Source organism: Tursiops truncatus, chromosome 14 (genome assembly GCF_011762595.2).
Source record: "Tursiops truncatus isolate mTurTru1 chromosome 14, mTurTru1.mat.Y, whole genome shotgun sequence".
NCBI lineage: Eukaryota > Metazoa > Chordata > Mammalia > Artiodactyla > Delphinidae > Tursiops > Tursiops truncatus.
Genome location: NC_047047.1, coordinates 81,169,680 through 81,194,492, shown reverse-complemented (window position 1 = coordinate 81,194,492; position 24,813 = coordinate 81,169,680). Strand labels below are relative to the sequence as shown.

Genomic DNA, 24,813 nt, shown 5'->3' with positions numbered 1-24,813 from the left:
TTGAAGAAAACATTCAAGCGGCCTTTTTTTTGAATGGTGTTCCTCATCTCAACCACATAACACAGGAAACGACTGTTTTCTCAAGTCTCCCAAGAATGATACGTAACTAGCACCTTCCTAAATGCATAGATGAGAAGGTGACCGACTACACTCGGTGGATGCTTTAGAGAATTAGGGCTGATTTCTGTTAGTTGAGAAACGATCTTCCACCTTAAATTCAGTCCTAGACGCAGGCCTGCAGCGTGAGATGGACGGAGCCACATCGCCCCCCAGCACCCACACCTTGAAGGACTTCTATTTAAATCTACGTAAGCTAAGTGAGCGTAATTATAGGATTTAGGTGAGAGTGTAACCAACAGCCACCAAGATGTTCCCAAACGCAAGGAAACTGTAACAGAAGCATCAGCAAGAGTGCCTCTGCCTTGGCGAGACTACAGTTGGTTTTTTCATCTATTTAAACATTTTTTAAAAACTATATACTATTTTTATATTCACACACAAAACCCACTTTTTAATGATCTCCAAGAGCTTATGATAATTTGGGGAAACATTAATTAAGTGGGAAAAAGGCAAGATATTCAACCATATCAACGTTTCAGATGAAAACAATGGAAAAAATAGAGCCAAGTGTGTTTGCCTTTGGATGGTGGAAGAGTGACGTTTCTACTTGTCTTTATTTGATGTTTTCTATAAAGAGTGTGCTCTGTTTATATAATGTGGGGAAATGGACTTCACTTTTAAAAATCAGATTTTTAATTTGAGCAACCAGATTTCATCACTGCTTTCTGTTTCAATAGCTAACCGCAAAACCAATGGCATTCAATAGTTCTTTCTCAACCTCTATTTTATATGATCTGTAACAGACTGAACAATCTCAAATCATATTTCCGAAGTCATTTTCCTCACTCACACCTATGATTCTGTCACGACCTTTTCAGTGTATCTTTGTTGTGCTCAGTATCACATTCCTCCTAAAAGCTACATAAAAGCCCATGTCCATATAATGCTAAATATAAATACTCTTTGACACTGGATCCATCAAATTTTACTCATTGCAAAAAGAGTATAACAGTAACAATCAGCTGAACATCTACCAGGCACCAAGCACCATGATAAGTGACTAAGTATCTACCGTACACAGCTGCCTTACGACATCATTCTTCCTTTGTAGCTCAAGTAACCAAGGCTGAGACAAGGTAAGTAACTTATTCAAAGTCACCATATTTACAAGTAGCAAAGCTGGTATTCAAACTCAGGACAGACTAATTTTGAAATTCCTTCCATAAGTAATATGGAATGAAGAAATGCCTTCTATGATTCACTTTGTTATAAAGCAGAAACTAACACACCATTGTAAAGCAATTATACTCCAATAAAGATGTTTAAAAAAAAAAAAAGAAATGCCTTCTAGATCCAGCTCTGTGACCAACTTGTCATTTGATCTTGAACAAATGACTTGACTCCGCCTATATATTAAGGGGCTAGACTAGATGACCTCAAAGTTCCCTTCCTGTTCTAGTGTTCTGTACTTCAAAAGCTTCCCCTGTTCCTTCGCAGCACATTGGAAAACCCTTTATTGTGGAAAGCCATTTCAGCAACCATTTGTCCAGTTTATGTTCTGTTTTGTTTTGTTTTGTTTTTTCGGTACGCAGGCCTCTCACTGTTGTGGCCTCTCCCGTTGCGGAGCACAGGCTCTGGACGCACAGGCTCAGCAGCCATGGCTCACGGGCCCAGCCGCTCCGTGGCATGTGGGATCTTCCCAGACCGGGGCACGAACCTGTGTCCCCTGCATCGGCAGGCAGACTCTCAACCACTGCGCCACCAGGGAAGCCCTATGTTCTGTTTTGTACATCCCTTGTATGTTGGCAAACTCCCCCGAGGACAGTTTTCTTTGCATCTGGTACTACCTCCCTAAACCAAGAGAATATGTTGCAACTGGCACTAGAAAATAGAAATTTCTGAATCTAAAAAAACTTAAAAAACCAAAACAACAACAAAAAAGGAATTTCTAACAAAATTACTTCTGTCGCCACATCTAACAGCTCTCTGCTTAAATAAGCATCTTAGAGGAAAACGTGATCCATCACTTTCAGGACTCTACATGGACACTAATATATTCAGGGTCACTTCAACATACACTAGTGGTCTGAAGAGATCTCACATCTGGGGAATCTCTGGTATCAAATTAGTAAACATAAGTGCCTTCAGCCTTGGCTTCAAATCGAAATGGATCAATGGTCCGGATTCAAAGCCAAATCTTAGGGAGCAGCATGCACAGGACTTCCACCACCTCCAGCTAAAGCACAGGAAGAAAAACAATGGCATCGTTTCCAATCTTTAAAACACGTAAGTCCATCCTAAAGCCAACTTTTCCACAGATTTCAAAAAAGGTACAACAAAAGCTGAATGCCCTTACTTTCACATTCTCCTTTTGTATTTTTCTAAGAAAGAGTTCATCTTAACAGCACCATTAAATCTTTTGGACAAGGCATTTCTTTTAGAAATCTGACAGCATTCCCAAACACAGTGATTGCATCGTCCCAAGATTCTCTGATTCTGCTGATTAGAACATACTGTCAGAGCGAAGGAACTGATCCTTACCCTACTGTATAAAAATTATGTCTAACACTTATGAGTCATGTTCTCCACTTTTTAATTTCACTAATGGTAGGAGAAAAGGGCAGATGGTAAATTTGAATTTGGTGTAACAGCTAAAAATCATTGCAAACCAGTCATTGTCAAAACATGCAAACATTACCCAAGATTCTTCAAATTACGGTCATCGTATTACTCTCATACGTATTTGTTTTGTTAATCTTCAGCACATATTAATTCAATGTCTACAGTATAGTAGACACTGCTTTAGGTGCTGGGAATATAACAGGGAAAAGAGCACAACAATATCCCTGTGTCCATGTTTTACATTATCATGAGGAAAGATATACATTTATCATTTATAAATGTATTCATATATTTATTATTTATATAAATTTACAAATAAGTAAATAAATATAGGAAGATTTTGTGTTCAATGGAAAGCTACGCATACTCTAGAGTGGGGGCCACAAACTTCTCCTTAAACGACCAGGTAGAGATTTTAGGGCTTGCAGACCACAGGGTCTTTCTGTCGTAACTACACAACTATGCCTTTTTAGTCAGAAAGCTGCCATAGACAACACGTGATAAATGAATGCGTGCACTGTGTTCCAGTAAAACTTTATTTACAAAAACAGGCAGCTGGTGCTTACGCGTTTAGTTTGCCAAACTCCTGGTCTAGAGATTATCTGATTCTGATTCCATGGGATATATTTTACAACTCTGTAAATTGCAAGTAACTGACAGCAATGCAAGATAACTGTCCACAGTCACGTAAATGCATTCTGTCCTGGACGGATAACCCTCCACAACTTCGGAAAGGCCTATCTATTTATTTGCACATTCCCAATCCAATATCACTTTATTCCACGTAAATCTGTGCTATTTTAGACTTCACCTTTGATGACATGTACCTGATTCCCTTATTTAATAAGTTAAATGAAATTTTCAGCACGTATTCATTTGGTATCTATGTGAAGGTCATGACTTCACATTTCTCTGAAAATCATCCTTTAACAGTTTTAGAGGTCCCACCAAGATGCACAGTGGATTCACCTGACAGTGTCAGGGAAACTCCATCACCAGAAAAGCACAGCCAAGCGCAGCTTTTCTTCTTGGCTCCATATGAATCCAAAGGGGCAGCAGGACTTCGGTAACTCTGTTTCTCTAACTTTAATTTTCCTCTCTACTAATTCTGTGCTTGGGTTTTGGTTAATTTATGGCCTATAAGTTATTCCCCCTTGCTGGCAGCAATGACTGGGGATTTGGTCTTATGCTCTAACCATCTGGTGATCCCTGTAAATGGATAAATGGTTTACAGAGATCTAGTCTCTAATGGGTGAGAGAAAATGGAGACTCTGGTGTTTTAGCCTTTTCCTGTTTGTGGGACATTTTAAGTTACGATAGGAGTTAAGATGCTATGCTATGCAAAATGATAAGCCTTTGGAAGGTTTAGGAAGAATGATAGACTCTGATTTTTGTTTTTATTTTTATATTTTAAATCAACCTGGCTGTTGTATGGAAAATAGAATGCAAGAGAGACAAAAGAGAAAGAAGAAAGATCAGTTAAGAGGCCACTAAGGTAATCCAGATGAGTGGTAGGAACGGAAGTACTGAAAAATGGCTGGATTTGAACCAATATTGGAAAAAGAGTTGATGTGACATTCAGATGGATTGACGAGGAGGCGTGAAGGGAGGGGGAGGAAACATGGTGGTGCCTGCGCTCTGGGCCTAGAAACTGAGGAGACAACGGTGCCTCTGCGGGAACGGGAGACAGGCAGGGGTGGGGCGGGTGGAGAGCTGGGATCAAGACTTCTGCTGCAGGCACCTTAATACAGGGCACCAAGTAGACGTCCAGGTGGAGAAGCCCAGTAGCCCAGTGGATATGTACCTCTGCAGCTCCGAGAGGAAGGAAAGGCTGGAGACAGAAGTTTGCAAGTCAGCAGCACGCAGGCGCCTTACAGAGCCTAGGGACAGATGAGCTCCCTGGGGGAGAATACACAAAGAGACAAGCACTAAGCCCCAGGGCTCACTAACATTTGGGTCAAGGGGAGAGAGCTGAGGCCCAAGCACTGGGCCATGCCAGCAGAAGCCACCAAAGAAGACCAACTGGAAGGGCCAACTGGGCGACGGGAGGAGAACCAAGAGAATGTGGTGTTCTAGAAGCTGGGCACAGCCTGGTCAACTGTGTCCAACGTTAAGTGATCTGCATACGAGATGTACTTTAAAGGAGAAAACACATCCAACTCTCCAGGAAAAGCAGAACCTTCTCTGTTGGCCAAAATTCTCTCTGCTGTTTGCGTTGTTTCTAGAGATTGTGGGACAAACTTGTCATTCACCATTTTGCTCCCAGGTGTGTGATGTGATCATCAGACAAGAAGAAGACCAAGGGACTTCCCTGGTGGCCCAGTGGGTAAGGCTCCACACTCCCAATGCAGGGGGTCAGGGTTGAATCCCTGGTCGAGGAATTAGATCCTGCATGCGTGCCACAACCAAGAGTTCGCACGCTGCAACTAAGAAGGCAACATGCCACAACTAAAGATCTCGTGTGCCTCAACTAAGACCCTGGGCCACCAAAATAAATAAATAAATAAACATTAAAAAAAAAAAAGAAGGGCTTCCCTGGTGGCGCAGTGTTTGAGAGTCCGCCTGCCGATGAGGGGGACGTGGGTTCGTGACCCGGTCCGGGAGGATCCCACATGCCACAGAGCGGCTGGGCCCGTGAGCCATGGCCGCTGAGCCTGCGCGTCCGGAGCCTGTGCTCTTCAACAGGAGAGGCCCGCGTACCGGGAAAAAAAAAAAAAGAAGACCAAGTTTCTAACCCTAAACTTTAAAACTAAAATGGAGAAGATAATAGCTATATAAAAAGGAGACATAAAATATCTGTAAGACACTGTCAAATCTAACGTTAAGCTAAAATAACATATTTACAATTTGGACAGCTGGTAAAAATATGTTATCTATGGTGAAGGTAAGGAATAATTGTTAGAAAGCACTATATAACTATGTTCTTAAGCCATCTGGAAAATGATGCCGAAACATACCCAAACAGTAATATTTGAAATACTGGCCTTGAAAAAAAGAGGCCATCTCTGAGGGAGGCCACAGAAATACCTCGATAATGGACAATCTAATATAGTGGCTGAGTTTAGAAGTAGGCTGACAAGTTCAATTCACCACAGACAGAACAGTCAAAATTGTTCATATCTAAATTTCTTTGTTTCAGTCACAAAAGCCCTTAGAGAGAAAAACACCAGTGAAAAGGTTATGATATGCATTTGTAACTCTTCACTGAGCAACAAAAACAAAATGTGTCCAAATGCAAATAGCCATGTATCTACTACAAAATGTTTCATTGCGCTTCTCTGAAACTGGCTTCCACACACTGCAAACGTATTTCAAAAGCAGCTCTCTGACCACCGCCAAACCAGGCGGTGCGCGCTGACCTCTTGTCTCCCGGAGGGCTGAAGCACAGGTGTTCGATCTATATCAGACTAAACCCCTCTGAACAGGAGCAAGTGAACCCAGCGATGGTATCTGGAGGCCATGGCTCTTTTGAAGACCTTTTGGGTTGGTGAGTGATAACTCACTGAAGTGAAGAGACTTAAAGACATTCACTAGACTGAATCTTTTATTACATTTCACAAAATTTGACTAAATTTCACTAATTTGTTTTGCACTTCCTTTGGCTTTACATGCCTTTGGGAGGATATGTGCGTGTGTGTTACAACTAGTGAAGCAAGCGCTCTTGAGATTTTATGCTTCTTAATACGCAGTCATCTCTCTTTGCAAAGACAGAGTTCCGGAGGTTTCATGCATTATGCTGGATAAGTTCAAGTGCTATTTTCTTAAAAGAAACAGAAGCACTGGTGCAAGTTAAATATAACCCTTTATGCTTTTAACTCTGCCCTATTTGCAGGTACTCTGGCTCCAAAAGTACTTTCCAAATTTAAAATATAATTTTAAATTAAATAGTAAATGTTAAAATATTTAATACAGTTTTTTGATTCATTATAAAGAATAAAAACATCTCAATAAAAACAAGTATTTTGGGCTTCCCTGGTGGCGCAGTGGTTGAGAATCTGCCTGCCAATGCAGGGGACATAGGTTCGAGCCCTGGTCTGGGAAGATCCCACATGCCGCGGAGCAACTGGGCCCGTGAGCCACAACTACTGAGCCTGCGCGTCTGGAGCCTGTGCTCCACAACAAGAGAGGCCGCGACAGTGAGAGACCCGTGCACCGCGATGAAGAGTGGCCCCCGCTCGCCACAACTAGAGAAAGCCCTCGCACAGAAACGAAGACCCAACACAGCCAAAAATAAATAAATAAATAAGTAAGTAAAAACAAGTGTTTTTTCCCCCTAAGAAAATGTTTTAAAATAAAACACCTAACTGCCAATACTGAAAGATGGGTTCAGTGACATTGCATATAATCATTATAGTGGCTTAAATTTACATGTTCGGAAAAAAAAAAAAAAAACCATTGATCCTTAATCAGCTGACTTTTATTCTTCTAATTCAAATAGCTTCCTAAACAAATAATAATTCTCTTTTTCCCAAGTTTACGCATCCATACACATTATCAAACAAGCAAGCCATCAACTATCCCGTCATGAGTGGTCTCTGGAGCTCACTGACCCACGGGGCCTTGGAGCCCAAGGAGCATTTCCAACAGAAACAGTACGCAGCACACTGGCAGGTTTGGGGCTGGGTGCCACAGGACCTGGATTCCCTCTGGAGTCTATACAGTTGCCAAAGGTGTTAATTATGAAGAACTAACCTACGATTAAATTACATTTCAGAGGAACCCAAACTTGAAAAACTACTTCTGGCATTAGTCCTGAAAGCTGCCGTTGAATTAGGCCCTGGAATTTAAAAAACAAACAAACAAAATAACAGATCCTGGTCTCCGAGAGGGAAAAAAAAGAGAGTACTGAGAAAAAGGGGAAAGGGCTGGAGAAAATCCATTTGGTCATAAAAGACTAGTTAGCTATTGGGATATGTAAGTAGCACTGAGTATATAAATCAGTATTTGCATTTAATCTGAAAAGACCTCAAGTATTCAGGAAAGATGGTACCGGGTAGAAAGGCAAAACTTAATAAGCTACAAGAACATTAAGCTGTCTTCATTCTTAGCACAGCCCCAAAGCAGGGAAAGAGAGTTTTCAGACCTGGTTTACAAGATGTTGATACAAATCACAGTCCCAACCTCCCATATTGGGCGTGAATTATATATTGAACACACACTTCTCTGTTTCTATAGGCCTCAAATAAACCTCTGTGCCAAATCAGCTTGGTGAGTTTGATAAAATCTTATGAAAGATGGCAGGCTTTCAGACCCCTGGGCTCTCTCTGCTTTGAAGGAGTGTCACAAAGAACAGGTTCCAAGTAAAGACAAGCGGCACTCGGAAACCTCATTCCGTGCGAGGCAGCAGGGCAGGAAGGCAGGTCAGGAAGGACCACTTACGTACCAGCTGCAGCACAAGGCTTAACTGCACGAGAACAACTCCGCTCTCACTGTCCGCACACGCACAGTCACCTGGGAGCAGCCTCTGGACTCTTTTTCAGCGCTCAAGTTAAATCTGAGCTACAGAGTCGAAACTAAAAAGACCTTATAAGATAAGCTAACATTTGTCAAGAAAGCAGTTTCTCACCACCTGGCCAGCATCTAGCCCCTCTCACATGTGCAAATTAAAGTTCCCAGAACTTGGAACAAAAAAGCCCACTCTGAGAAATAGACCCAGAGAAGCAGAAGGGAGTAAGGGTCTCCTCCAGTTCTAAGAGTCTATCATCCCGTTTCTCCTCCTGGATTCAGCGAGGGACCTCCTCGTCTGCATGTTTACCAAGCAGAAAGCAGCTGTCATCTTTGGTTCTTTCCTCTCCTTTCCTCCTCACATCCAATCAATGACCAAGCCTGTCTTACAACCCTGACAATCTTTCCAATTCTGCCCCCACTGCCACCATCTTAGCACAAGCTGGTAACACAGCCTTCCCGCAGGAGTACTCAGAACTGCCCTCCCCGGCTCCACACCAAGGGGCTCTCAGCCCATGACTGCTGACCAGCTGAGCAGACCCCCCATGCGGCCTCCACGCTCCATCTCAGATTCTGGCGGATTCTACACACTTCTGACGGGAGGAAGGGCTCTTCCATTCAAGACATCGATGCCTTATAGGCAGCTGCTGACAATCAAAACACAGTAAGCGCTCCTGAGAGGAAGACGGAAAGAGACCTCCGCCAGGAGAAGTAAAGGGAGGGCAAGCTGATTTATTCTGCCTCTCCTGACGTGCCCAGAGGGGCCGACGCTGCGAGAAGACTATTAACACTGGACCGAGGGAAGGCTCTTCTCGTGATCGACACAGGTCTTCATCAGTGGACACCTCCGGACATACCACCTGGCTATGCGTGGACAACAAGCCTCTGAAATCACTGCCCACCAGATCAGACTTCTTTCAAATTGCCCCAGGACCCCCAAAGCTCCAAATACTAAAAAGGGAGGCCTGGCCAAGGTAACACAGGGACCGTCACCTCTCCTGTAGATTGCTACAGCCTGTTCTCACTGCTTCCGGATTGGATCCTACCTAATCCATTCTCCTGATGGCAGCCCAAATAATCCTTCAAAACTGCAGATCTGACCACAGCACTCTCCCGCTTACAGCTTTTCCAGGAGTGCCTGCCCTGCACCGTCACACCTGGCCTACAAGACCATCAGAGCCTGGCTGCAGAGAACCTTTTCAGCCTGAGCTACCACCAATCCTCAAGCGCTAATTCTCGGCTACGTGTGTTATCTTCTCCCTGATCTTAGCACACGATGTTCCCTTTACTTCCAAGACCCTTCTCCCATTCTGCACCCCACCCTCTTCATCCAGGAGACAGAACCAGCCTTCTGGTCTCTCCCTGGAAATCAATTCCTCTGGGAAGGTTTCTCCGAGTATCCTCCACATTTCCCACCAGTTTCCAGCCCCATGATGGGTTCCTTACTTCTGTTACAGCATTCATCACACTGACTGGAAATTGTCTACTTTCTTGTTTTATTCCCTAATAATGAACTCCTTGAAGAAAGGGGCAGGACCCTATACACTGCCAACCTATAGCACTGTGTCTGCCACACAGTTGATACAATCACTTATTGATCAGATGAAGATAAAGACATATAAACTAACAGGAATATGGAAGCAGTATCTGTGAGACTCCGGGGAGAAAAGGAACAAATGACAATTTAGGAAAATGGAAAAGCTGCTGTTTGAATAGCCTTCATTTCACTATCAATCAAAAGAAACATCTCAAAGTGCTTTCAACAACACATCACGTTCCTGAAACCACAGAAAGTCAACATCAACGGAATACTTTGTTTTTTTGAAATACACACATGGTTGAGATATTTCAAAAAACCATCATCAATATAAAGAACCTTCATAACTGGAGGCTAACAGCGACTATAGAGAGTTCACTGCCCTAAAGATGTGATCTTCAACACCCCTCACGCTCCTCCCCAAATCTCAGAAAAGGAGATGTCTGCTAACCGTAATCTAATGCCAACTTTGTACTATATGCTTTTCTGTTTAGGTAAAGGTAGGGAAGCTTCTGGCAAACCTAACAGAAGAATTCTTTAAGGAAGAAAAAACGGCACAAGATTGCAAACTGCATGTCATCACTGATCAGGGCAATCTAAGATAGTTTCTTTTATATAAACTCATTTTTAAAAGACACAAACTACAAAGAGATGACTGGAAGAGAACTAGACTTTTATTTTAGAGGATTAGATCTCCTGATCACTAATAGCTGAAAGTTTAAGATTCTGGAATGCTTTGAAACAAAAAACAAATGTAGATCTGAAGAATAAAGAAGAATTTCTACTATTTTAATGGGATATTAAGTAGTTTCCCATGAACAATGGTTAAGCATTATTTTACCGGTTCCAGGAAGCACAGGGAATTGACAAGTGAGCCACTGTGTCTAATTTACACAGCCACATGCAGACCCAAAGTCCCTCGACACAGCCAGCTTAAAAAATACAGTATCTTTTCTTGTCCTATTTTTATCATACCTCCTTTCTGTATCACTTACCGGAACGTAATAGATGCCCATCTTGGGGGTTTCATTGGCAGTAAGAAGCATTCCTAAAAATAAACACAATGAAAAAGGTAAACACATGGGGAAAAGAAAAGCTCCCTTTTCTACTTGTTTTACGTTTTGAAATGGGTGAGGTGCTCAGAACACGGCGAACGGCAGAAGAGCCAGACCGGCAGCCAGGCACCCTTGGAGTCAGCTTGTGGCCTGTGGTCCCTGACCCTCCCAGACGGGGCACCTTAAGTATCAGAAAGACCAGCCTCCCCATCTGCAAAACACTTAGGCTGTCTGTACTAGCTAAGTGACTGAGCAGTTCCCACCATGAAGTGCTCAGGTCTATACAAAGTTCGCCATCATTTTTAAGGGGGAAAGTTTTAAGCTTCAGACACATAGATAAAATGTAGTTTTGATGCACTATTTATTATAATATAATAAGGAAGTCAAGAAGAAAGGTTTCTCTCTGTTAATCAGGAATCAAAGAACCAAGGTAAAGTATTTCCCACCAAATGGCACAGCAAAGTAGTTCCTAATGTTTGAATTAAACTGTACACCTTAACAGAAAACCAAATGGCTTACAGGGAATGCTACGTGTAGCTACACTAGAAAAGACCCATACAGAATCCAACAGCCTGGGACTTCCCTGGTGGCGCAGCGGTTAAGAATCCGCCTGCCAATGCAGGGGACACGGGTTCAAGCCCTGGTCCGGGAAGATCCCACATGCGCGGAGCAACTAAGCCCACGCACCCTAGAGCTTGCGCATTGCAACTACTGAGCCCAAGCGCCGCAACTACTGAAGTCTGCGTGCTCTAGTGCCCCCGTGCCCCAACTACTAAGCCCACGTGCTGCAACTACTGAAGCCCGTGTGCCTAGAGCCCGTGCTCCGCAACAAGAGAAGCCACCGCAATGAGAAACCCGTGCACCGTAACGAAGAGTAGCCTCCGCTCGCTGCAACTAGAGAAAGCCCGTGTGCAGCAACAAAGACCCAACGCAGCCAAAAATAAATAAATTAATCAATTAAAAAAATAAAGAATTTAGCGTCTGCAGACCTGCTTTTCTCGAGACCACACTATTCACTGTGCATGGGACGTGGCTCCCAGGGTGAGGCTGTGGATCAGGGCGGGGCTTCACAGCCACTTGGGAAGCATGTGAAAAGTAACTCATTTCGGGGCTCTACCCCAGACGCCGAGTCAGTACCCCTGATGTGTGTAGGGCCAAGCAAGCCGTACTTCTAAGACGCTCCCAGGCGATCCTAGGGGTGGCCAGGCTGGAGACCCGCTGCCAGATGCTGCCACCGCCCCCTGCCTCCTCATATTCAAAGGCTCAAAGAAGAAAACATAATCCTTCTCTCCAAATTTGCTCTCTCTCCTGTGCTCCCAATCTCGGCTCCGAGTATCACTTCCTACTCATCTTAGTTCAAAACTGATCTACCTTTTACCTGGTGGACAGAACCACCTCTGGAAGCAGGGTCTGAGTAGGTCCTGACCACAAACAGCACCCAGCCACTCAGCAGCTCACTCCTGGGTCCGCACCACCCGGGCACCACCTGCTTCCCACCCCATTCCTCCCAGAGCTCCTCCGTGCACCGTGCTGTGCCTCTGCCCATCCTTCCTGCCCTTCTTACACTGTCCCCTCATGGGGATCACCTCACCTCCCAACTCCACCCAGCACCCCACGCTCAATGCAGACAAAGATCTCCTCTATGTTCTCCTCTCATTGCTTCAGCTGAATCTCTCTCTCTCTCTCTCTCTCTCTCTCTGTCTCTGTCTGTCTCTCTCTCTGTCTCTCTCCTGACATCTGTACATACATAACAGAACTCTTCCTGCTTTGCCTTGTATCCCTCCGTCAAAATTATCTGTGTACGTCCGTCCTCAGAATATGACCCTGCTTGAGAGTGGTGCTCCTCATTTTCCAGAATTCTTCACAGATCTGCCTTGAAGGGATTGTTAAACCTTAAAATCTGCCAGGTAATTTACTGAACAGCCTGCAACACAGAATATACGAAACCCACGGCTTTATGAGCCTGTGTATCATCATCAGGGAGCTCCAGCCTCCTCCAAATCCCTACACACGATTACCAGTCACATAAAACAGCTGAAGTGCACACTACGTAGCACCTCACCTGCCACCGACCTATGGACTGCTACCAGTTTCTACTAATAGCTAGGCTGGCTGAGGCCTAAGTCACTGAGAGGGTCACCTTCTCCATCATCCACGCCACTTCCTGCTCTTAATTTTTCAAGTAAATACAATATCCAAGAATTGTCCCAACCAAGCCAAACCCTGTCTTAAGAAATAAAATGAGTTTAAAACCCTATAAAGCATAACCTAGATTCATCTCGCAGAATGGCCCGCTGCTACATACTGCATACCTGAGTTGGGATAGAGGCAAACATCATTAATGTCATGTTCTGGCTCCAAGGAAGTAAATATTTTTCCCTAAAAGAAGCAAAAAGCAATTATTAAAATAAAGGAAGACAACTTTTGGCAATGTGATATACAGAAAATAACCGGGAGACCTAACTCCACTACACTCTGCTGATGTGAAAAAATAAAATCACCTAATTGAAATCACAGAATTTAAGTTCAAAAAAATCTTAGAGAATTTGTTTTATCAACTTATCAAATCTTCTCATTTTAGAGAGGAAGAAACTGAGGCTCGGGGGGAGAGGTGACTTTCTTGGGAAACTGAGGATAAACTTTTAAAGATAATGTCTAAACAGGAAAGGGTAAAGTCTAAAATAAAGTTGTACATCAACTTTAAAAAATTCTCATAACCTGGAGAACACACCCTCGGTAAACTTGTCCTCAAAGAAACCTAAGATGAAGAGACGGTCAACAAGGCAGAATAAGGATGGTATCTGCCACACCTGCGTCACAAGGACTTGAGGGGGATCGAGTAAGATGATGAATATAAAATAACTTACAAAAAAAAATCCTATAAATACATAAAGTGTTAGTTATCACATAGCAAAGGGTAAATTTTTTTTTAATATGGGGGGAAATATACTCTAGTTTTAAAAATTAAAAGAAGTAAAAGAAAAAAGACAGAAAGTAAGTAGATGGGAGTGGAAGAAGGTGATGAGAAAGATAAACAAGGAAAGCAAGTCGAGCAGAACCAAGTAATTCGGGTGTTGGTCAAGAGGACGTATTTAGTCACTGCAACAACACCAAAATAAAACTTACTGTAGCAAGTACAACGTGATTTCAAGAACTGCTGTTGAAAATGTCTGCCAGCTCTTGCATTTATTAACCCATTATTAGAGGCTCCGCGGCAAAGTGGGGGCAGCAGTTAAAAAACTAATTTTGCACCCAGTGAAAAACAGCAGCCAGGTTCTAACTGGAGACAGACGATGGGACTCGCACGGCTACCTCCCTCCCTTTCGTCTCAAGTGCCCCCGAAACAAAAAACGGAAAGACGGAAGGAACAAGGAAGGTGAAATGGGAATAATAGCATGGAACAAAAAAGAAAAGGGGCCACAGTTCATAGAAATCCATGTTGGGGAAAACTATGCAGCAGTTAGAGGGCCTGGGAGGATCCAAATTGGTAAGTTTACCATTAGGTAGGATGGAAGCCAGGTCAAGGGAAACTTCTACTTTCCCAGTATGCTATGACCTTTCAAAAATAATATGTCTGCATTTGTAGTATTAAAAAGAAATACTGTTTCAAAGTAAACTAGTTTGGATTATCAGAAAAGAGCAGAGAAAATTCCAGCCTAAGACACCACGTATCTTCCTAAGAAAGCCCTCAAAACCCTCCAACTCAAAGCAGCATAGTCGGTTCCCGGGCAATCGTCAGGGTAATTCTTCCAGGAATTGAGAAAAGCCGGAAGCCCTTCCTCCTCTCCCTAACAGAGTCTCAGGAGCTACAAAGGTAACAGGGCTGGAGAGACGGGACACACCCCAAGGATAACCCTGAACCTCCACAGCACATCCAGAGAAAAAAAGAAAGGGAGCTAAGTAAGGTCAATACTTTGAGAGTTGACAAAATGAAAATGAAAAACAGAAGTAATGGTCCAAACAGGCAGGGATTCTGCTCAGTAGCTGAACCATGACGGAGCTGCTGGTGGCATCTCTGCCCTAAACGCGGGCAGCCCTCACAGGAGAGACCGGCGCTTGCCCTCCGGTAACTAATGCTGGGGCTGCTGGGCCTTCCACCCACATCCATCTCAAAAATGAATTTTTTTTTTTTAAAGTAACACTTTTTGACTAAAGATGCTAAGTTTGAAATCAATAAACGCAAAGACTCTTAAAAGCAACTGCTACACTGAATGAATTTTTTCCCAGCTGGTGAACTAATCTTTTACTACTCTCTCAAAATACTTAGGTTTTAAAATGAAAAAGCAAAAACAGAAAGGAGAATAAAACCAGCAACACAGGGTTTTGTTACCTTTTAAATGACACTCAGAAGGGCAGGGAACATCAAATATTCTGACGAAAATATTGTTTTTAAGAAAAACACTATAGGAAATTATTGTGAAGGTATCATATCTAAAAATCCAATTGTTTGACATGGGGAAAGGGTATGAAATTGAGATGTATAATAATACTGATATGGAAAGATTAGTAGTAGCTCATAAAAACCTTCCAAGCGTTGTAAGACAGCCTCAAAATCTAGGGAGTTTCTCATGGATCAATCTTTTTTTTAAACAATGATTTACTCTCTACCTAACTGAACATGTAAAAATGCATGTCCGTTCTAGCAAATGAGGAAAACTTCTTAACAGGAAGAAAACAATCTTGACTACTTTGCATATGAATATTATCTATCCCGAAGTAACTGACTTCCAATACTAAGCCCAAACGGATGCTTAGTATTGATACTTCTTTCTCAAGAACGCACACTGCTCAAAAAAGGCAACAGAAAGAAAAGAAACATTACATGGAAAATAAGCAAATAGTAAGTAATGTTAACAACAAAAAATACGTACTGAGTTCTTATTCCACATTTTGATAATTCGAGAGTCAGCAGACAAAATCAAATCTAATGAATCCTGGAAATGAACTGATTTAATGGGCAGCCCATACTGGTGATCCTTAACTAGCAATGGCTTATCAGAACGAAGATCATACAATAAAACCTAGAAAGAAAAAAAGTTATTTCTGTTTAAACGAACTAAATATTTTATCTTGAAACTTTTAAAACTTAGAAAAACGGCTGCCATTTGCTTCATTACCTTTTTAATCAACACAATGAACACCCTTCACTCAGGGTACAAAGATTCTAAAGTCAGCCAGCAAAAAACACTCCAGAAAAATCTCTTAAATTACCCTTCCAGTATATGGTTTTATGAATGCAACCCTGAGAGTAGTTTTTAGGCACACTAAGATTGAGAACTATTTAGCTATATTAAGGAAGGAACCAAAAGGGAAGTCCACAAGAATCTGTGTCATTTATGAATTCAACAAATATATACACTGAGGGCCTACTGTGTACCAGGCACTGTCACAGCGGCTGACAGAAACAAGAACAAGAAGCATAATAAAGACAGCCCTGGTAGATTCAAGACAAATGGCGGTTGCAGGGTTATGACTTTCGGGGGGAGGGGGGGTCTCTTCTGAGCCCTGTCTTGATAGGCAAGGGGCCTGGTGAAGCTGGATCTCAGTCCCAGGTGACAGATGACAGAGGCAGTAACTCTACTGGAAGCAGGGCTCACACCTGTGCTGAGGTCAGAACAGACTTACAAGTGTGTGGGCTCTGCCTTGAAGGAAAGAGAGAAAAGATGAAATTAAATCCCTGAAGCTATTTCATTTGTACTCCTCAGACTAGCGTTTGCTGAGGTATGTCCCACTGACCCGCACTGCACCGGATGTGGGTGATAGTGCTGGCTGAAAAAAAAGGTTCCTCGGGCAAATACATTTCGGAAATACTGACTCAACACATTTTTTGTCTGCAGGAATTCTCCGAGCTTTCAATAGATATTTAAATGCACTATAAACCTCACAGAGTAGAAATGTGGAGAATTCCAAACCTGTATGACCACGGAACTCCGCTCCACACTCTCTAGAAGAGGCTGCTCGAAACCACAGTCAGGACACCTGAGGCATAGCCCGCTGCAGCTTCAGCTCGAGAGCCTCTCACACCAACCATTCAGGCCAGGACCAGAATTTCTCAAGGTACTAAAGGAACACAGCATTCTGAGTACCCTCTCCACTCTGGCCAAAACAATAATGCTTCATTTTCTGTTCCCACAGTGAACAGACATGTGGATGTTTCCTGTGACACATACACGCCCCTGAAGTAGTAACTGAAGTGTGAAGTTTCCAACTTAAACATATTTACCTGCCCCGTGGATGTTCCAACTGCCATGGTCAAGGCACCATTAAATTTCAAAGCAGAGATCGTTGGTAAACTGTTTATCCTGAAAGGCAAAACATTTGTATTTCATGTATATATGGCCAAATCTCCTTCCAAATAACAAATTCATTATTAATCTTCACTTCAATTCTAATGGGGACAATCACATTTCTTAGCCTTCTGTTTAAAAGGTAATTGTAGCCAAACTTTCTTAATCAAAATGAAAAATAACCTTTACTTATAAATGTAATCTACCTTTAAAAATCTGTAGATTATGTTCTTTAAAAACTGTAAGAAATATTTTCAAAGTAGCTACAAGCAAAAAAAGTTTCTGAAAATATAAAACCAATTGAAAAAGATCAGTATGACAATATCTTTCATTTTGATTAAGCCAGGATAAGGTATTTACAGAAACATGCCCTTTTTTACTTAAGAGAAAACAGTTTTATATTCGGGCATGGGTATACCCATTTTCTTTCTTTCTTTCTTTTTTTTTTTTTTCGCAGTATGCGCGCCTCTCACTGTTGTGGTCTCTCCCGTTGCGGAGCACAGGCTCTGGACGCGCAGGCTCAGCGGCCATAGCTCACAGGCCCAGCCGCTCCGCGGCACGTGGGATCTTCCCAGACCGGGGCACGAACCCGTGTCCCCTGCATCGGCAGGCAGACTCTCAACCACTGCGCCACCAGGAAAGCCCTCCATTTTCATTTTTAACGTTAGTGATGTCAAGCTAAAATAAAGACTAGTCCCCAAACGGGGACACAGAACCTGTAAAGGTAACAAAATGATGGATGTTTATGGCTCTGAATCTGGAGTATGCTTCTCACTCGGTAAGCAAGAATAACGCTCTGAGGGGGAAAGGGTCCTAGAAGATGAGCCAGAAGCGGGCCACAGTCCTGATTTCAATACCTATTGTCTCCATAACCTTGGACCAAGACCTTCAGTTCAGGCTGCTGACTCTTGGCATCCTCAGGTCTCTTATGCCACCTAAAGCCTCAGCCTGCAACTACACTGAAGCATCCACGGGAACCTGGAGGTCTCTCGTCTGCATCACTTTCAGTCATCTACTCTTCAAAATAAACTCTGGAATCATTCCTCAGTGTGGTGACATTATTTTTCCTCATTTATTCAAACTCTTTGTTTGTTGTTTTTTTAAAATTTATTTTATTTATTTATTTTTGGCTGTGTTGGGTCTTCATTGTTGCACGCGGGCTCTCTCTAGTTGTGGCTAGCGGGGGCTACTCTTCATTGCAGTGCACAGGCTTCTCACTGCAGTGGCTTCTCTTGTTGTGGAGTATGGGTTCTAGGCGCGCGGGCTTCAGTAGTTGTGGCTCACGGGCTCAGAAGTTGTGGCTCGCAGGCTCTAGAGCACAGGCTCAGTAGTTGTGGTACACAGGCTGAGTTGCTCCGCTGCATGTGGGATCTTCCTGGAACAGGGCTTGAACCCGTGTCCCCTGCATTGGCAGGCGGATTCTTAACCACTGTGCCACCAGGGAAGCCCTAGTCAAACTTTTTTGTTTCTTAATAAAATTTTGTCCCTTTCTTCACATAGTCACTTCTTAAGCTTATCCCTCAGTATTTTACAATTGTTTTGTTGTAAATTATTTTGTTATGAGAACTGCTTTTCATTGTACCTTTCTAACTGGATATTGCTGATAAACATCAACGCCACTGATTTTGTACATTTATTTTGTAACCAATTTACTTAACTCTCATATTAGTGTTTATAGTTTTTCAGTTAGTTCTACTGGGTTTCTTAGGCAGACAATCACATCATCTGCAAAGAACAAAAGCCTGTCCTCCGCTAGCCAAAATTTAACACGTATTTCTTTCTCTGACTGTATTGGCTCCACCTTCCAGAACTCTACCTATGTCAAATAACAGAGGTGACGGCTTATAATGTTTGTGTAGGAAAAAAATAAAGCTAAGCATAAAAAAATTAATAAGTAAAATCACCTGGGGCTTCCCTGGTGGTGCAGTGGTTGAGAGTCCGCCTGCCGATGCAGGGGACGCGGGTTCGTGCCCCGGTCTGGGAAGATCCCACATGCCGCGGAGCGGCTGGGCCCGTGAGCCATGGCCACTGAGCCTGCACGTCCGGAGCCTGTGCTCCGCAACGGGAGAGGCCACAGCGGTGAGAGGCCCGCGTGCCGCAAAAAAAAAAAAAAAAAAAAAAAAATCACCTGAAGCTGAATCAGCAGGCAGAGCTACTTTTAACACTTTGTAACAAATGCAGATTTCGTCCGTATGACTGGACACATAAGTTCATTGTTTTCCTTATGAAAATGTGATAAAACTCTATAGGGAACTGTATGATTTGCTTTTCTACTTAACAGCGTATTTGGAACATCTTTCCCTAGAAATAAATATGCTTCTGCCACATAATTCTTAAAGCCTTACGTAGGCTATTGGTCAATACTTCCTCATCCGTAAAATAAATACAAAACAGTACCTGCATCAAAGACTGTTGTTGTTTTATTAAATAAGTTAATATATGTAGAGAACTTAGAACACTACCTGGCAAATAGAAAGTACTGTTAGCTATTATTTCTACCAAGCTGTATTTTGATTTGATATCCCGGGCTCTTTCTGACATCTTAGTATTATTATAATGGGATTAACACCTTGGGCTATGGAAGGTGGGAGAATGTGCACTCTGTACACGTAGGTAGACCTTTAAATTGATGTTACCTTTTCCTGTCAGGCAATTTAGCAATGGGTACCAAAAGCCTTAAGAACATGTATGCTGTTCAAGCTCTTGATATTTTCCCAGGAAATAATCATAAAACTGTAAATAGACGTGTACTAGTGAAAAACTATAAGCATCCTTCACGAACCAAGAGTGGTCTGTTACTTAAATCAGACCTACCTGTATATATGCAGAAGTCATTTTTACTTTCTTCCGTGCATTTTTGAAACTGCTTAGTATCTTTTTAGATTAAGTACACATCATCTTTACAAAATGAAAAAAAAAATTTAATAAATAAAATAACCTCCATCATGACAGCTGAAAAATGCCTCACCCCTAAGGACAAAAGAGGCCACCAAAAATATTTGTGAATCAATATTCTAACAAAAAAAGAAAGACTACTCCCATGTTTCTAGAGACCACAGTTAAGATTATTTTTTAACATCCCTTCCTTAAATTTTGTATAATGGTACTTCTATTGTAGTCATTAAAGTAGAAATAACCTTAAGACATACTGCAAATAACTCCTGCTGGCCTGTTTTCTTAAATGACTTTTTAAGATTAAACAATTAATGACAGAGTTTGTACACAAGTCTCTTTATTCTAATTCAAACACAAGTTAATGCTTAAGGGTAAGAGAAAATTAACCTCTTTGCTTCCTATAGAGTGAGTAAATATCTTTCACTTAAACCTGATTTTCTACTTTCTAAAAATAAACAAGTTTCTGATTCATTTTCTTTCATACCTATTTGATGAATACTAATAAGCATTTTCTGTTGCTTTATTCTATTAACAAATGTAGAGACTCATAATTCAGTAATATGCACATTAATGTTTTATGAGTTTTTCTGTATGTGTACATTTCACAATAAAAATGTCTGAGTAATTCCAAAACAAAATGAAAAATCAAATGTAGAATGAGTTTTCCATTTTTAGATTGTTTAATACACTGTACTCCATACCATGACTAATGAAGTTATTCATTACTTTAATAAAACTCAGTAACAATACTCAGGAAAAAAATTTCCTATACTCACTTTCAATGTCATAATTAAAAGATGGAAAAAATTTTTTCTTTACTTATGACAGAGGGAAAAATGTATACATTAGAAACAGACATCTTTCCATTCAGTGATTCTTAGCTTTTTTTCTAGGTCAAGAATGCTTTTTTACAAAGCTGAGTTTTTCAAAAGAAAGAACTATATTTCTTCTCTCCCCCAGAAAAATGCAAATCACACAAAATTCTACAATAAATTTAGAGTTAGTCTCTCTCAGCCCACCCATCTAACACTCCACCTCCTATGTGACATGACTGTAGATAAATGTCTCATCAACTGAAAGACAAAGTAAAATGACATTTCCATGAATAACAAGACCCCAGAGAAAGGGCATTCCCAAGCTGATTATAGCAACTAATCCCATATCAAGGATCTGACAAAGAGAGTGATAATCTGCATGTGTTAATATGAGCACAGAAAAATGTCTGAAGGGAATTCCCTGGCGGTCCAGTGGTTAGGACTCGGAACTTTCACTGCCAGGGGCCCGGGTTCGATCCCTGGTGGGTGCAGTAAGATCCCGCAAGCCATGCGTCAAGGCCAAAAAAAAAAAAATGTCTGAAAACATATGTACCAAGCAGTATAACAGTAAGTACTCTTGTGAGTGGGAAAAGGACAGGGGGTTTATAGGTATTACTTAATTCAAGCTTTAGAGGTTTTCATCCCCCAACTGTGATTTACTTTTCCAATTATTTTAAGTGTTGGAATGGCCAAACAGGAACAAGAAAATATCAAAAACATTGCTTCCCTCTACATTAGAATTCAAAGCACATATTTTTGTTTGTTAAATGGAGTGGTAGACTCCTGGTTCCACCACCATATCCTACAGAATGGGAAATACAAATTCCTGCAGTGTATTTGTTTTAACAAAATTCCACAGCAACTATATAAACAAGGAATTCCATCTGGCTTCCCCACTTAGTGACCTTTCACAGGAAAGGATTTCTACATAAAACAATCACAAAACCACAACCTCAGATAAACGTGTTTTAAGAGTGTCATCCTTTAGCAACTGATTTTAATCTAGTGTTGATACGTTTGTTTAAATCAGAAGCTGATGAGAATTTAAACTGCGACTTCACTCTCACTTACTCTGAATCAGCTGTGACACTACTTAAGGCGCAATCTAACAGGCCAACTCTGCCACGCGTCCTCGGGTCCCAGCACTCCACTCGGCCCTAAACAAATAAAACACAGTCATTTTAAATACTAGAAAATTTTTAGACAAATACCAAAAAAAAGCCTCATTAACACTGATTATCTCGTGGGGAATAAGAATTTAACTTTTTCTGTATGCAAAAAATTATAAGACACTGATGAAAGAAATTAAAGATGATACAAATAGATGGAGAGATATACCATGTTCTTGGATTGGAAGAATCAACATTGTGAAAATGACTCTACTACTCAAAGCAATCTACAGATTCAATGCAATCCCTATCAAACTACCACTGGCATTTTTCACAGAACTAGAACAAAAAATTTCACAATTTATATGGAAACACCAAAGACCCCGAATATCCAAAGCAATCTTGAGAATGAAAAACGGAGCTGGAGGAATCAGGCTCCCTGACTTCAGACTATACTACAAAGCTACAGTAATCAAGACAGTATGGTACTGGCACAAAAACAGAAATATAGATCAATGGAACAGGATAGAAAGCCCAGAGATAAACCCACGCACATATGGTCACCTTATCTTTGATAAAGGAGGCAGGAATGTACAGTGGAGAAAGGACAGCCTCTTCAATAAGTGGTGGGAAAACTGGACAGGTACATGTAAAAGTATGAGATTAGATCACTCCCTAACACCATACACAAAAATAAGCTCAAAATGGATTAAAGGCCTAAATGTATGGCCAGAAACTATCAAACTCTTCGAGGAAAACATAGGCAGAACACTCTGACATAAATCACAGCAAGATCCTTTTTGAGCCACCTCCTAGAGAAATGGAAATAAAAACAAAAATAAACAAATGGGACCTAATGAAACTGCAAAGCTTTTGCACAGCCAAGGAAACCATACACAAGACCAAAAGACAACCCTCAGAATGGGAGAAAATATTTGCAAATGAAGCAACTGACAAAGGATTAATCTCCAAAATTTATAAGCAGCTCATGCAGCTCAATAACAAAAAAACAAACAACCCAATCCAAAAATGGGCAGAAGATCTAAATAGACATTTCTCCAAAGAAGATATACAGACTGCCAACAAACACATGAAAGAATGCTCAACATCATTAATCATTAGGGAAATACAAATCAAAACTACAATGAGATATCATCTCACACCAGTCAGAAGGGCAATCATCAAAAAATCTAGAAACAATAAATGCTGGAGAGGGTGTGGAGAAAAGGGAACACTCTTGCACTCCTGGTGGGAATGTGAATTGATACAGCCACTATGGAGAACAGTACGGAGGTTCCTTAAAAAACTACAAATAGAACTACCATATGACCCAGCAATCCCACTACTGGGCATATACCCTGAGAAAACCAGAATTCAAAAAGAATCATGTACCACAATGTTCACTGCAGCTCTATTTACAATAGCAGGAGATGGAAACAACCTAAGTGTCCATCATCGGATGAATGGATAAAGAAGATGTGGCACATATATACAATGGAATATTACTCAGCCATAAAAGGAAACGAAATCGAGCTATTTGTAATGAGGTGGATGGACCTAGAATCTGTCATACAGAGTGAAGTAAGTCAGAAAGAGAAAGACAAATACCGTATGCTAACACATATATATGGAATTTAAGGAAAAAAAATGTCATGAAGAACCTAGGGGTAAGACAGGAATAAAGACACAGACCTACTAGAGAATGGACTTGAGGATATGGGGAGGGGGAAGGGTAAGCTGTGACAAAGTGAGAGAGTGGCATGGACATATATACACTACCAAACGTAAAATAGATAGCTAGTGGGAAGCAGCCGCATAGCACAGGGAGATCAGTTTGGTGCTTTGTGACCACCTAGAGGGGTGGGATAGGGAGGGTGGGAGGGAGGTAGATGCAAGAAGGAAGAGATATGGGAACATATGTATATGTATAACTGATTCACTTTGTTATAAAGCAGAAACTAACACACCATTGTAAAGCAATTATACTCCAATAAAGATGTTAAAAAAAAAAGAATTTAACTTTTTCAAACTTTTTACCTATATCATTTTTAGTACTGTTAAATGTTTTATCATTAGCTGCATTTCTTTTATAATTTAAAAGAAGAAAAGAAGGATGGTTAGGAAAAACAAGTGCAAAATGTGCTGCATGATCCTTGAATGGACCCTAATTTGGTTGGTGTGGTAGCGGGGAGAGGAGTTACGAAAGACATTTTGGTATAACTGGGAAAATATAAATTTGTAAATATTATTGTATCCATGATAAAAGTTTAATATATGTACTACAATAACTATCACAGAAGAAATCAAAATCCAACATATAATGTAAAAATTAGGACTTCCCTGGTGGCGCAGTGATTAAGAATCCGCCTGCCAATGCAGGGCACACGAGTTCAAGCCCTGGTCCGGAAAGATCACACGTGCCACAGAGCAACTAAGCCTGTGGGCCACAACTCCTGAGCCTGCACTCTAGAGCCCGCGAGCCACAACTACTGAACCCACATGCCACAACTACTGAAGCCCAAGCGCCTAGAGCCTGTGCTCCGCAACAAAGAGAAGCCACTGCGATAAGAAGCCTGCTCACCCCAATGAAGAGTAGCCCCCGCTACTCTTGCAGCTAGAGAAAGCCCGCATACAGCAACAAAGACTCAATGCAGCCAAAAATACATAAAGAAATAAATTTATTTTTTTAAAAATTAATGTAAAATGAATTTTAAAGTCTGGTCTGACTATGCATATCAAATTTCAAGCCCCCAGTAATCAAGGTACCCAAGGAATTTCAGGGACCCAGCCTTTGGTCTGGGGGGTTCTGCTCTCCCTTCAACAAGTCTCAGGGCTGGTCTTAAAACAGCTGGTGAGGGATTCCCTGGTGGCACAGTGGTTGAGAGTCCACCTGCCGATGCAGAGGACACGGGTTCGTGCCCTGGTCCGGGAAGATCCCACATGCCGCGGAGCGGCTGGGCCCATGAACCATGGCTGCTGAGCCTGTGC

At 41.7% G+C, this 24,813-nt stretch overlaps 1 protein-coding gene across 2 annotated transcripts in view; it reads right to left on the bottom strand.

The window, feature by feature from the left end:
* The window catches only part of NOL10 (nucleolar protein 10), an 88,261-nt gene that overhangs the window by 47,415 nt on the left and 16,033 nt on the right, over positions 1–24,813 (bottom strand). For both annotated transcript variants that reach the window (XM_019943282.3, XM_019943283.3), the window contains 5 exons: positions 21,788–21,873; positions 16,943–17,021; positions 15,591–15,740; positions 13,032–13,098; positions 10,660–10,712 (listed from right to left, as the gene is read on the bottom strand). In XM_019943282.3, coding sequence (XP_019798841.1) covers positions 10,660–10,712; positions 13,032–13,098; positions 15,591–15,740; positions 16,943–17,021; positions 21,788–21,873 — 435 coding nt within the window. The remainder of the gene's footprint in view (positions 1–10,659; positions 10,713–13,031; positions 13,099–15,590; positions 15,741–16,942; positions 17,022–21,787; positions 21,874–24,813) is intronic.